This window comes from Juglans microcarpa x Juglans regia, chromosome 8S (assembly GCF_004785595.1).
Source record: "Juglans microcarpa x Juglans regia isolate MS1-56 chromosome 8S, Jm3101_v1.0, whole genome shotgun sequence".
Taxonomy (NCBI): Eukaryota; Viridiplantae; Streptophyta; class Magnoliopsida; order Fagales; family Juglandaceae; genus Juglans; species Juglans microcarpa x Juglans regia.
The window spans coordinates 7,827,425-7,841,544 of record NC_054609.1 but is presented as its reverse complement, the minus strand read 5'-3'; the positions used below and the strand labels follow the sequence as shown (position 1 = coordinate 7,841,544).

General features: G+C 35.1%; 2 protein-coding genes across 4 annotated transcripts; both read left to right on the top strand.

Moving 5' to 3' along the window:
* Window positions 1–2,616: 2,616 nt before the first annotated feature.
* LOC121244543 (arabinosyltransferase RRA3-like) lies at window positions 2,617–5,178 on the top strand. Its single transcript, XM_041142657.1, has 2 exons — window positions 2,617–3,024; window positions 3,733–5,178. The coding sequence occupies exons 1-2, from the start codon at window positions 2,848–2,850 to the stop codon at window positions 4,843–4,845; spliced, it is 1,290 nt and encodes a 429-aa protein (XP_040998591.1). The 5' UTR covers window positions 2,617–2,847; the 3' UTR covers window positions 4,846–5,178.
* A 1,047-nt stretch (window positions 5,179–6,225) lies between these two features.
* On the top strand, window positions 6,226–11,080 carry LOC121244542 (J domain-containing protein required for chloroplast accumulation response 1-like). Of its 3 annotated transcripts, none has more exons than XM_041142654.1 (10): window positions 6,226–6,884; window positions 7,495–8,282; window positions 8,366–8,721; window positions 8,890–8,998; window positions 9,771–9,838; window positions 10,063–10,128; window positions 10,216–10,293; window positions 10,503–10,679; window positions 10,855–10,877; window positions 10,923–11,080. In XM_041142654.1, the coding sequence occupies exons 1-10, from the start codon at window positions 6,502–6,504 to the stop codon at window positions 10,972–10,974; spliced, it is 2,100 nt and encodes a 699-aa protein (XP_040998588.1). In that variant the 5' UTR covers window positions 6,226–6,501; the 3' UTR covers window positions 10,975–11,080. The 3 variants fall into 3 exon arrangements, with proteins under 3 accessions (XP_040998588.1, XP_040998589.1, XP_040998590.1); XM_041142656.1 differs by having other exon boundaries at window positions 6,753–6,884; window positions 7,518–8,282; XM_041142655.1 differs by having other exon boundaries at window positions 6,228–6,884; window positions 10,855–11,080.
* The last annotated feature ends 3,040 nt before the right edge of the window (window positions 11,081–14,120 follow it).

Here is a 14,120-nt window from a genome sequence, read left to right as displayed (position 1 = left end):
GAAATAATTGATGATTGACATTTACGAAGAGTATAGTGTTGTGTGTAAGAGTTTAAGTGGAGTTTCCTATTCTGAGCCTCATTCCTCAGTTAATCCTAGTATGATTGATTCTAATTCTCAACAGAGTTCTTGGGTTGAGTACAATAAGAAATTATTGAATCTAATTTGATGAACAAATCGAAGATCAATCAGTACTTGGAACATGGTTGTGAGGCACGAGCTCTAAATTTTGATATTTTAGATTGGTGGAAGATCAATGAAGTAAAGTATTCTATTTTGGCAAGAGTTGTACGGGATGTGATGGTCATTCATATTTATACTATTTCTTTTGAGTCAGCCTTTAGTACAGGGGGTTGTGTGCTTGACCCATTTCGTAGTTCATTATCTCCAAGAACAGTCGAGGCACTCGTTTGTATACAAAATTGGTTGAGGGATCCAATACCCATTAATTTTCGTGTCTCCTTGGATAATATTGAAAGCTTTGAGGCGGAATTGGATAATGAACTTATTTCTTATTTACATATTTATTAAATTTTTCATAATGTTTATTTTTATATCATTTAATAATCATTATATGTTTTTTTAGAGTTTGATCCAAAATCAAGCTTTACTTATATTGATGAGGAGTAATTCAAGCCTTATGGTCTGCATGATGGTATGATTTTAATTTTCCAACCTGGTTTTTCAATTTCTTGTCATTGTTCATGCTTATAATTCTGTCCTCAATACCAGCCCACTTCTTTCCAAATCTATCAAAGGTTTCCAATGGTTGGGCGTCCAATGTCCATTCAGGAGTATCTTTTTGCCCAAGGTAGACCTCATTAGTAGAATGCCTTGAGAGAAGTTCTATGAGGGCAACACCAATAAGGGTCGGGAGCTGGGCAGTAATTGTTTTCAAAAAAGCCTTGCCGGGGTCTGACTTGAGTTCCTCGTACTCGGGAGTGCCTTCTCTGAATGCAACAAAAGGGGAACATGCCATTTGAGATATATAACATCATTACAATAGTTTTTAGATAACTTTTGTACTTTTTTTTTTATTAATTTTTGTACATATTTAACCTGTATTTTGTTCAAAAGAAGACCAATAACAATTATCTCTCCCCACTGCATAATGTAGCAGGCAGAACAACAACAACAATAATAATAATAAATATATATTAAAAAGAATCGACCCGACCCGAATGCTACGGGCCGGGTCAGTTTGGCGCCTTGTTGGGTCTGAGTCGGGTCGGCACGGGTCCAAAACCAATTGGTTCTCATCAAGTTATAGGTTTAGTGTAATGTGTGGAAATGATGAATAACAACTTTGGTATTTTGGGATAGTCAAGAGAGATCCATTTCCTTTTTCTCAATATCTATCATTGAAGAAAACAATAACATAGTGTATACTTTGGTATTGCATGTTGTTAAAGGGCATTTGAAGACACGATGACGATGAAGTTTACACGAGTGTGAGGCATTGCTTGAGCCTCACGCCACTCAGTTTGTAGCAGTTATTTGTAACCTCTAAAATTATACACATTGGTTGATTACCCTCGATTGATAAACTCACTCTTTACTTCATTGTGTTTATTTGCTTCTTACTGGACATCTCTTGGCCGTGGGATTCAAAAACCATGAAAGGAATGACGGATGTGAGAGGGAGGAGGCCTTCTCCTATTTTTTGGGAGATCCCTCCACCACTGCGCCATTCCTGAGATGACTCCTTTTTGTGAGCCACCTCCATGATAATCTAAGCCGAGCCATCACAAAGTATCCTCTTGAGCCCCCTTTCTATTGAAAAGGTGGCTCGGGGGTGGAGGAGAGAGATTACACTTGTCCCTCAATCACTCGTCCTTGTGCATTAAGGGATTTTTGTATCTTGTATATAATTTTGGTAGACATTGTTACATTCACTGAAGTTTTCTACCGATAGTGCCACTTTGTTTTTTTATTTACTTTTTTTTCAAGTAATTTTTAAGTCTTTTAAACATTTTTTTAAATCACAAAATATTAAAAAATACTTACTTAATCATTAAGGGGAAAAAAAAACCAATTTGGTAGAAAGTTTTTATACATATCCTCGGTGGCTTTATAATTTTCCAATTTTGTTACTCTATTTATTACTTCTTTTTAGTACTTCTATTTATTTTTCTCTGTGTCTAGGCAGAGCCCAGAGGTGGCCTAGGTGAGCGAGGGACACCCTCCACCACCTCCTCCCCTTGGCACAGAAGGCCTTTATTTTTTATTTTTTAAGTCTTTTATGTGTTCTAAGAAGTATTTATGTATATTTAGAAGATAAATTTTAAATTTTAAATATTATAAATCAAATCGTTTAAATAATATAAATTATGTGTCCTATACAAAATTTGAAAATAGAATAACTATTAATTATTATTTTCTTTATTCCTTTCGTAGATCAATTATTATTAAAATGTTAAAAAAAATGCAAGCAATATTACATAATTTTAGATGAATTGAGAGTTAATCTCAATCTACTTCATTTCATTTCGTCATTGTAATTTTTATAAATTTAAAAGTAAAATGTAATAAATAATTTAAATTTTAAAATTTTAAAACAATATTAATATTAAAAAATAATATTTTATTTAATTTTAATGTACAAACCTAACCTTAATGACAGCGAAATATTCCCTACCGGGGACTAAAAAAACACAGAAGGAAACAGCTTCCCGCAAAGACCACGACTGTTATTGTGTGCGTTGAATAATTATTAGAAAATCTTGGAAAGATGTACCTCTAGGGTTGGAAAATTCTGTAAAGTGAGGAAGTGGCGAATTGATTCATGCAATAGAGAAAAGAAAGAGTCTTTCACTGGGTCTGTAGACGCCGAGAAAAGCTAGGGCCATGGCGGGTCGGGCGTTGATGAGGGACAAGGGCCAATCACTTCGCAGATCTCGAATTGCCGCAGCCATTTTGACTGGAGTTCTTATCGGGTGCGTCTTTGCCTTCGTTTTACCTCATGGACTCTTCAGCTCCGATCAGCCAATCCAAAACCGCCGAATCGGCAAATCGGGTCTCCAGGTTTTGATCTTCGTGCTTTAATATCACAGTTAGAGCATAATTCATGTTTTTATTGTTAAGTGGTTCTCGTGTGGCTATTATTTGTCCAGTTTTTCTTTCTTCCTTTTCCAGTTAAATTCTCTGAGTTGGAGGAGTTGGCCTTATTTCGTACCATGGGGTTTGTTAAAATGTGGGTTTGATTTTTCATGGTAAGAAAAATCTCATGCATAAGGACAGGATTTTCCTGGCTGCTACAATTGGGATTACCTAAAGTATTAAAATTGAATGAACAGATCAAGCTTATCAAAAGAAAGAAGTGAGTTTTAGGTTGACTTCTGTTTGCGTGTCTGGATCGAACCAGTTTGGCTTGCAAATTTCCACCAGGCAAGACGCCCATGGTGGGATCACAAGAATTTCTCTCGTTTTAATTACCGGTCCATTTTTGCTGGCCCAAACTTTATTTGAGATAGTCCCTTACACGCTCAGCCTCGGTGTGAACTAGCCATGAATGTGCTGTGACATGCCAGAGTCTGGGATAATCCTGGGAAGACAGTGTGATAAGCTTAGTTAATTTAATCTATTGATTTCACGGGGTTCTATACAAACTAAAAAAATATTTTAAAATCATATTGAAAGATGTCTGAAGATGCCTTTTCTTGTTTTTCCTTCATGTTTGTTTGTGACATAATTTTGTTTGTTTCTCATTTTTCCCGACTTTTTGTTTGTTAGGTTTTTTCATCCTCATGTGAATTTCCAGAGCGGATTAACATGATTAAGTCAGATATTGCATCACTGTCAGATAAAAATGCGGAGTTGAATAAGCAAGTCAAGGATCTGACTGAAAGGCTACGGTTTGCTGAACAAGGAAAAGATCATGCACAGATGCAGTTTTTGGATATGGGTGAAAAGCACAAGGCTGGCCCTTTTGGTACTGTCAAGGGTTTGAGAACAAATCCAACTGTCATTCCTGATGAATCAGTGAATCCAAGATTGGCAAAGATCTTGGAGGAAGTTGCTCTTCGGAAAGAACTTATTGTTGCACTTGCAAACTCAAATGTCCAAGCCATGTTGGAGGTCTGGTTTACCAGCATCAAGAAGGTGGGTATTAGTAATTATCTAGTTGTAGCACTAGATGACCATATTGAACATTTCTGCAAATCGAATGGTGTTCCAGTTTACAAGAGAGATCCGGATGAGGGTATAGATTCTGTTGCGAAGACGGGAGGTAACCATGCTGTCTCTGGACTGAAATTTCGTATTTTGAGAGAGTTTTTACAACTCGGTTACAGTGTTCTTCTCTCAGACGTAGATATAGTATACTTGCAGAACCCGTTTGATTATATTTATAGGGATTCAGATGTTGAGTCTATGAGTGATGGTCACAATAATATGACCGCATATGGATTTAATGATGTCTTTGATGAACCTGCCATGGGTTGGGCTCGATATGCTCATACTATGAGGATATGGGTTTACAACTCTGGTTTCTTTTATATAAGGCCTACTAAGCCGTCAATCGAGCTGTTGGATCGCGTGGCTGATCGGCTTTCTCGAGACAAATTATGGGACCAAGCAGTCTTTAATGAGGAGCTCTTTTACCCCTCACATCCTGGGTATGATGGGCTTCATGCTGCCAAGAGAACTATGGATATGTATCTGTTTATGAACAGTAAGGTCCTTTTTAAGACTGTGCGGAAAGATGCAAAACTAAAAAAGCTGAAGCCAGTTATTGTTCATGTAAATTACCACCCAGATAAACTTTCAAGAATGAAAGCAGTTGTAGAGTTCTATGTTAACGGCAAGCAGGATGCACTAGAACATTTCCCAGATGGTTCTCAGTGAAACAAGCAAGATGCACAAGAACATTTCCCAGATGGTTCTCAGGGGTCCAGATAGTGTGACAGAATGTCCCATTCTCACCATTTAAGGGGTGAAGCAGTTCAGTTTTGGGATACACACTAGATACCAATATATTAACTCGAGTCCACTTTCCAAGAGCAAAGAGAATGTATCCTTTGAAATGTTCCCCTTGCACTTAATCTTGTTTTTGAATGTTGGAATAACTTAAGCTTTGTTTCACTTTAAGACCACAGTGGTTGCCACTGTTTTATATCATCATGTATACGAAGAACTCTTATTCCGAAGTCAGTCGTATACTGTACCATTTTAAGTCTGCATTTTTTTGAAGATCTTGATTTCTGGAGGCTTTGCTCTGCTCAAGTAATTGGTTTACTTGGTCAGGGTTTATGTCTTTCATTGAGATGATGAAGACGAGAAAATGATAATTGAAGTGTTGATTTTTTGTAATTTTGTTTTTCATGTTAGTCTCTCTTGTAATGTTAATCAGTAGGGTATAAAAACATCCTCCCCGTCCCCCACAAGCGGTCTAAAGGGAAGGGAGAGTTAGCCGATGCTTAGTCCCCAGACACCGCGAGCAACATTCAAGTTTAATTAGCAATGTTTGTTAGAATCAACGAGCTCAGTTTATGCTATGTTTTAATTATACCCTGAGTGTGTCTGTCTCAAGTTAATTCTGCAGACCATTGAGCGTTTGAAAATGTATTTCCAGTACAGATAATTCCAATCTATGTTATGTTCTCATTTCAATTTGCAAGGACCAATTTAGCCGGTGGACCTGTCCTGCAAATGGAAGGCAAGCATCTGGACAAAGATCTCAAACGTGGTAGGGACACCATAGTACTCCACCTCCATGTTTTATGTGTTGTCCAAATCCATCAACCCTTCGTTCCCAATTTTTTCGTCATTATTTCACAAAAAAAAATGACCTACTCTTTAGTATCAGCTGAGCCCTCATTCCTCACCCCCACTGGAGAATAGTTATGAATTGTGCAAGCGTCGCATACTCCTTTTAAAAAAGTGTAGAATTTGCTATTAAAAATTATTTTTTTCATGTGAATTTCATATTTATTCATTTTTTTCAAAAGAAGTGCATGTTGCTTACGCACTCCATGATTACAAATATCATTATGGAATTATCTAGACATCGAATAGCTGTTATCACATAAAGTCCTAGTAACTTTAGCCTATAGAATAATATCCTTTAAAAAATTATTACACAAATATTGAAAAAAAAAAAAAGAAAAAGAAAGGTCGTTGCATGCATGCCACATGCAAAATATAGTTCGTTCGATCGGTACGTAATATTATTATCTTTTGTCGTTTCATTTGGAATTTTCTTTCTTATCCACAAACTCAGAGATAGATCTCTCTCCAAGTCTTGTATGGCTTCAAATTCCACTTACCCTTCTTTCTTCGTCTTCTTCGGCATCATATATTTTTTTCCTCTCCTCGTCACTTTCATGAGAGAAAAACTTCCGAAACTTGTGGCTCAAGACCTCAATTAATCTCTAGTCTGTTATTGTTCACAGCCCAACATGGCAGCTCAGAGGTTTCCTCCCGCCAAATGATTTTTTTTCCCTGCGAATTAATATGCTTGTTTCTATCGATTGTTGGTCCGGTTGATTGCTGTCTGCGAAAATGGAGAGAGTTTCGCAGAGAGAGACTGTTCTTTTAAGGTATAGTAGTCTTCGGCGATCTTTCACGAGCTCCAGCTCTTCGCCCAAGGCTCCCTGCAGAGAACTGGATTTAGATTTCCACGATGTGTTCGGCGGACCACCGAGACAGTCGTCAGTTCAAGAAAATCGGTTCAGTTTCAACGAAGCCGCGGATTTCCATGGACGTAGAGGGGACGAGGATGAAGCACTTTCATGTCCTGTTATTGGCGGGAAGCCTGTGTTTGGGGATAAGAATGAGATCAATCGAAGGCGGTGCCTGAGCAATGATTTCTTTGATGACATATTCCGAGGCGATGAATCTTTGAGCCCTGCCCGAGCCCTGCCACCCAAAGCTGACCCATTCAGGTTTTGACTTTACTCTGATGACCCTTTAGTTTCAGCTATCTGCAGAATCTGAGGAAAATACATGATTAGAAACAACAATCTCTTTGTTCTTATATGTTAGAGGCTATATACATGTTTGGATTGAGAAAGATTTTGAAAAATGTTTTCCTTGGGGTTTGAAAAATTAGTGGAACCCCTTGAAAATATGTGAAAAAAGAATTTTTAGAGGTCTTTCTGTACTTTTGTGAAAAAAGTTGTTTGTTACGAAAATCAAGGTAAGTTGCTTTGATGAAAATTATTTTTGAGATTGTTTTTATTTGCGGAATTTTATGCATCAACCACTGTTCACTTTCACACCTCACCCTATGAAAAATATCCCCACACCTCCTATGAAAAAAAAAATGCTATAGGTGTAGGTTGTGAAAGTGAATAGTGGGTAATCCATGGAATTTTTCTAATATATATATGTTTGGATAGAGAGAAAATTTTCAAAATCTGTCCTGAGATTCATCAGCTATATTGCGTTTCCTTCTTTGAAATTATGTGCTATGAGGTAAATTATCATGTTTAACGTTCTGATTGTTGTGCATGTTTCCCTGTATCTTGTCTTCAACTGTGTTTGATTTCCTAGCTTACCTGCCAAATTGCCCAAGGGGATGGACTTGCCGGTATTTGGTTCCACCCTTCATAGTTCATCTAAATACAAGGATGGTGCATCCAATGGAATCAGCCTTTCTAATTCTTCAACTTCCACCCTTTCGGGATTCTCAAGCCAAGCAATTCAATGCCAAGAGGAGTTGGGGAATGATGTTCAGTCATCTTATCGCCAAAGCCCTTTATCTCCTAAGATCTCTCGTGTCAGCTTAGAGTCGTCAGACTTGAATAACTCTGATAAAAGAGACAGAGAAGGCAACGGGAAAAACGATTCAAATAGTTTGGAGGTCCAAAGGGAAAGTGGTCAGTTTCACTTTTCTATATACAGATGGGCTAGCAAAGGAGTGCCATTGGCGACACTTTTTAGAGGGAATAGGTCTGCCAAGTTTGAGAGATGCTCAAGCTCAAATGGATGGCAGGAAAGCGGAAGAATGGCGAGGGAATCATCTACAAAGTCCTCTAAGATGGAATGCAACCAACAGGAAAATGACTCTATTCTTGATACAAGAGTTCTAGATATGGTAGAACCTTGTCAAAGTGTTTCAGAATTAAGTCTTCCCACACCAGAATCAGAAACCCTGAGCTGCCTTCAAAATGCTGTTGATGATGTTCCTGGTAATACCATCTTGCACGAAAAAAGAGAAGAAATAAAACCTCAATCTGTGTCCGTGATAGAATTGGGTGATAATGCCAAGCAAGTTCACAAGCCTGCAGTGAAAGTCAAACCCTCACATTCTCTGTTCCTTGATAACAAATATGAACGAGGTAAGTGTGTTCCAGATCAAGTGCATTGGTTCAAAACTTCAAATAATCATCTCTAAAACCACACCCATTTTGTTCTATTGCAGGCAATGATGGAATAGGTGAAAAAGGTGACGGTAAGGAAAGGACAGTTATAAGCACAAAAGAGCCATTAGTACTTGTTGATGCAAGTAAAAATGTAAAGAAACAAGATGGAAAAAGAACTACTTTTCAGGATTCAACCATGTACTCAGCTGAGAAGCTTGGGAGGAACAAAGTTAAGGGAAGGGTCAAAGACTTCGTTAAAATTTTCAACCAAGGAGCTTCTCAAAAACCCAAAGACAATATTGATATTGACTGTGGAATTCAAAGCTCTAAAGGGAAGAAGAGAGACACTTACAGAGTAGCGAATGAAGTAAGAATTGGCACACCTGGATCAGATGAGAATACTCCAAGGGCCCATGTAAGCACCCAATTCCCAAACATTTCGATTATACGGTAGAGTTACTTTGAGTTCGCTCAACCAGATATTAACAACTTAAAGAAATCTCTTCAAAAGTGCAAAAAAAAAAATGTTCCAGAAAGCTTTTAGCGAATCTGAAAATTCTAATATTTCTTATCATGTTCTCAGGCAGATGAATATCTGAAACAATCAGAGAAAGAAGATTCTGCCTTCAAGACCGCCAACTATGTATTTAGTGATACTTTGTCAGGACAAAAGGATTACTCACCATCAAATGGTTAGTTTTTGTAATCTTTAGTCGAAGTGGTAGTGAGGTTTAGCTTAATACTTGGGAGCAGGTCCAAGTTGAGAAATTTTGAATCATGATAGAATACCCCAAGGTTTATTATGGTAATGTGGTCATTTGGAAATTTCATAGCCGCATATTTACGATGAAATGTCATCTTCTTGGGTATGGTTGTTTTGGTTGTGTTAGTATGACTTCCAAGTTACGCTGTTAGTCACATTAGACCCAATTTGCTGTAACTATCAGTGCTATATCTGGAAAACAGAACTCCACCCCCAGAGGTCCTAAATTGACCCAAATTGGTTTGCATTAATACACCTTGATTATGGAAGGCATCTGCATTTTCCTAAAGAAACTCCAACATCTAAAAAGATGGTTCTGACTCAAAACAAGTAAGAACTTTGATTTGTCATCTGGTTTTAGGTTTGAGACAGAAACTGCTTTCCTATTTAACAGACCACCACAAGCCATCCATTTTTTGGGAAATCCTTCCGTACATGCTTCCCCACATAGGTATCTGGTAAAAATGTGGGCAGAACTGGCAGTGAGCGATGCAAATGAACTTCATGTAATGTGTTCTCCAATCAGTATAAACTTGATGCTATTTGTGGTTCAGATCCAATTCAGTACTTTATGGAAATTAAAAATGGTTCCAATTTATTCTACTCTATCTACATTGATCTAATTTGGGGCATGGCATTGATTTATATGGGCACTGAGTGCTTTATGGAAAAGATATAACACATCCATGTATTTTTGTCAGCATCAATTCTTAATGGCTCGAAGGCTATAATTGAAGACGCGGATGAGTCCTTCCGAGGGAACTACATTGTATGTGATTTTTCCATCAAAATTTGATTCATGTTTTCTTAATTGCACAATGTCATCTGATTAAAACTATGTGTCCACATATGCATCTTATGAACCTAAAATATAAATGTTGAACAATGCAAATCTCAGTAAACAGATGCATAGGATCTTATTATCTATTTGCACAAACTTGTATATTTTTTTAACATATGCTGAGGAGATATTTCACTTGGGTTTCTTGACAGATAAAAGAATTACCCCAAGGCCACAATGAACTGCCTCAAAGTGTTGACAAAGATGAAGAAATCAATGTAATGGAGAATGCAAAACAGGCTCAACTTTAATGTTGCTTTAAAATATCTATGATGGCAATAATTGTACATTTTCACATAATGCAGGTTATCGATGCAAAAATAAGACACTGGTCCAATGGAAAGGCAGGAAATATAAGATCACTGCTATCGACTTTACAATATGTGAGTATGGATGATGCTGTCATCCTTACTGAAAAACACCCCCACCCCTCCTCTTGCTTTCTCTTTTCAAACCCCCTCCAATTTTGAAGTACTGAAAGAAATGTCCTATATATTGTCCTTTTATCCTTGACTATTACTAAAGATATTGCTTTTTGATATATTTAGATACATCTTTTGCCTCTGAAAAATAACGTTGATCATACACACAGGTTCTTTGGCCAGAGAGTGGGTGGAAGCCTGTAGCTCTTGTTGATATAATTGAAGGAACTTCAGTGAAAAGAGCTTATCAGAAAGCTTTACTCTGCCTACATCCAGATAAGCTACAGCAGAAGGGTGCGGCTTCGGATAAAAAATACATTGCAGAAAAAGTTTTTGATATTTTGCAGGTATAGATTTTATATCCCACTGAACTCTTATTTTCACCTTATGCAGTATAGAGTAGCTATATATATTTCATTCAGGTATTAGCTCATCAACTCTACTTTCATGTCCATACAGAACTGAAACTCCAATATGAAAGTTTTTCTTTTTCTTTCTCTCTTTTTTTTTTTTTTTTTTCAGGAGGCATGGACTCATTTCAACTCACTTGACGCATTGTGACTTCAGTCTTTTATGGTAATGTTCCGTCAGTGGACAAGAACACAGATGAGTTGCTCAGAAACAAAACGTCCACACAATTAAGGAAGGATCTGTTTGGGATTGTCAGTGGATAATAGAAATTTTCATTGTAGAATTTGTCTGTGGAGTTTTGCCAAAAAATCCTATTATTGAAAAGTTCTTTTTACCATATGATAATAGTGATTCTCCGTTCTAACTGATAAGAATTAGTGGTGTATGGGATCTCACATTATTTGAGAATAAGAAGTTCTTACTCTTTATAATAATTTCAATAGAACTCTACTTGCGTCACTGACTAGTCTTTTTAGAGTATAAACTATGTAATTTGGGCCTTCTATTGGAACGTTATAAATACATCCACGTTACTTACATGGTAAAAGTAGATTTGAAGTTTTTCTAATCTCTGTTAATTGTATGAGTAAGTATACCACGCCTTTGTTTTGTCAAATTTACTTTTGTAGAATCTATTTATAACTGTAACACTTCTCACATTGAAACTTATGGTAACTTGAAAGTGTAAAATGTAATTGTATTTGAAATTGTTTCTTTCATATGCTGTCTTTCAAATAGAAGAATCCCATCCGATCTGTCATTGTTGAAGGCAAGTAATCTTCCTTTAACAAATGCTTCATCTTTACCCAAGATCGTACCTTGATAGGATATTAAATGAAGAATTTGATTCGATTATTATTTAATTTAAAAAAAAATTATTTTTTTTATTATTAAAATATTATTTTATCAAAATATTTACCTACTTACTCTAGTCTAAATCAATTATAAATAGAAAACAGCCCCTCCATGTTTCTCTCCCCCACTTTCCTCCTTTAATCAAAGTTATTTCAAATTTGTACCGCCCAATCTCTAAAGCCTAAGATGTGAATATGGCCATATATTGAAACTTGATAATTGTTTATGCTTTTAATCTTTGAGATCTATCTTTATCGAGTTGAGCTTATATTCAACAAAAGAATTAATGAATGCATTTTGTTAAAAAAACGAATGCATTCTGTTAAAAAATGAATGGACAAGATCTACTCATTTATTCAGATCAATCGACATTTAATACTTTTTTCTCATTAAGAGAAGTCTTCATGTAGGCTAGTTACCAATGTCATTACTGCAAATGTTGCTTTCATTTTTTGGCATCTAAATCCACTTTTAATTGAGCAAGAGTTGCCAAGATGTCAATCACAAATTTACAAAAAAAAAAAAAAAAAGCTTGTAGGGTTTGATGTTAGAAATTTATAAAGTTTGCGCTCGTAAGAGTCCCGCTTTCTCTAAAACATCATCGACAAGAAAAAAAGGCTTTTATATCAACTCAACTCACATAATGGAAATCTAAAAAGAGAAATTAAGTATCTCTCTTGAGTCTTTATACGTACAAGAAAACTCTTCTTTTTTATTTATTCAATGTTGTAATTAGTCTATAATCTTAACTACATGCCTTTGTATAAGACAAAACCCTAATTCTAAACTAACAAGAAAGCAAAAGAAAAGGAAAAAAAAAAAAAAAAAAAAGCAAGAATATAGAGTGATGAGTATGCTATGAAAATCAAATGAAAAGGAAAATTTAATAACCTACCTTTGTACTTTATTAGGTATCCGTCCAACATTATAACCTCGGATCCTTGTCATTTTCAATGCCTTTGTGCCCCATTTAGACCATTGGCTAAATAAACAACAGAACTTTCATCTAAAATAGGTCTTTTAATTCTGCCATAATTTATCTATAAGTATGATAAGTGTCTATTAAACAACAGAAGTTCTCTTAAAAAGTTGATGTGTCCCTTCATTAAAAAAAAAATATGTACTTGTCACATGTTCATGAAGAGACATTCTCCAATTCAATTTGGAAGAAAACTCAGTTAAAAAAAAAAAAAAAAAAACACTATTTAATGCATAACAATAAGTTCCAAATTCATTGATTAATCTCGTATAAGCAATGGTTATATGATTAAGATCCCTTATAAGTTTTTCTTAATCTTTTATGCACTTTTAAAAAGATATATAAGCTGTTTGGACTGTAATTTGTAGATTATGTGAGTTTTGGCATTAAATATTGTAAGATTCATGTATTACATACGATTATCTTTCTTCGAATTGAAAAATTGTATAAAATCTTGATCCAATGCCTAGCACAAGATCATCATATGTGCTAGGGGGACAATAGGAAAGCTTTTAGGACGGGAAATTAAAGATGGACTCTTTTTAATCTTAATAATACTAATTTTTAATAAAAATGTCTCACTCTCATACCCAAAAAGAATATGTATGTTTGGATCTCAAATACATCTCAATTCATCTTATCTAATCATTACAACTTTTTTAAATTCCAACATAAAATATATTAAACAATTTAATTTTTTCAAATTTCAAAATAATAATAATATTAAAAAATAATATTTTATTCAATTTTCAATTTTTATCTCAACTTAATTTAACATCCAAACGTAATCTAATGAATGAAACTCATCCCTCCAATGTAAGAAAAATTTTATCTTTCTTTCAAACATTCCCTAATAATAAGGTGTTAAAAGCAAGCGATGGTGTGGATAGGTCTTTTTATTTATGATTTTTTTAAATACATTCTTCCAATTCTATTCTATTCTTTTTATTCTACTTACTTTAAAAAATATATTAAAATTACAAAGGGATTTATAAAAATAAATTTACAAATCGAAGTGATTTCATACGATACATTAAATCTATTTTACGATAAAAATAATTTTATTATGATGTATCACATTAAAACACATTAGCTTGTAAGTTTTTTTTTTTTTTTTTTTTTGTGAAATATATTTATCACTAAAGTTTTTTTTTTTTTAAATGCTAAAATCTTAAAACAAGTAAAATCTATCACATTCAGCTGAACCTTATTGGGGGTAGAGGGGTGATTCAGTGTAGATGAGGACAGTGCATTCTGCAGAAAACGCACGTGGGACATAAATTCCAACATAAATTCCAAATCACTTTGATCAGGTCGTCTTTCCAATACTAAACTGAACTTTCCTCTGTCTTTTTCTTTTCTTTTGTTTGGTCAATCTTTCTTTTGTTGTTTGACTACTGCTCTCAGTGCATGAAAGCTAAGCTTTCAGACCACAACATGTTCATCAAATTGTTTTATAGCACTTAGCTTTATTCTAAACATCCAATTATTTGCTAATATTTTTTATTCTTTTTTTTATTTTATATATATTTATCGTATGTGT

Excerpts from the sequence above, each read along its gene's own strand:
- LOC121244543 (XM_041142657.1), top strand. The coding sequence starts at position 2,848 with ATGGCGGGTCGGGCGTTGATGAGGGACAAGGGCCAATCACTTCGCAGA. Across the intron at positions 3,025-3,732 it reads TCGGCAAATCGGGTCTCCAG|GTTTTTTCATCCTCATGTGA; the intron begins GTTTTGATCTTC and ends TTTGTTTGTTAG.
- LOC121244542 (XM_041142654.1), top strand. The coding sequence starts at position 6,502 with ATGGAGAGAGTTTCGCAGAGAGAGACTGTTCTTTTAAGGTATAGTAGT. Across the intron at positions 10,129-10,215 it reads ACAAAGATGAAGAAATCAAT|GTTATCGATGCAAAAATAAG; the intron begins GTAATGGAGAAT and ends CACATAATGCAG. Across the intron at positions 10,294-10,502 it reads TGCTATCGACTTTACAATAT|GTTCTTTGGCCAGAGAGTGG; the intron begins GTGAGTATGGAT and ends TCATACACACAG.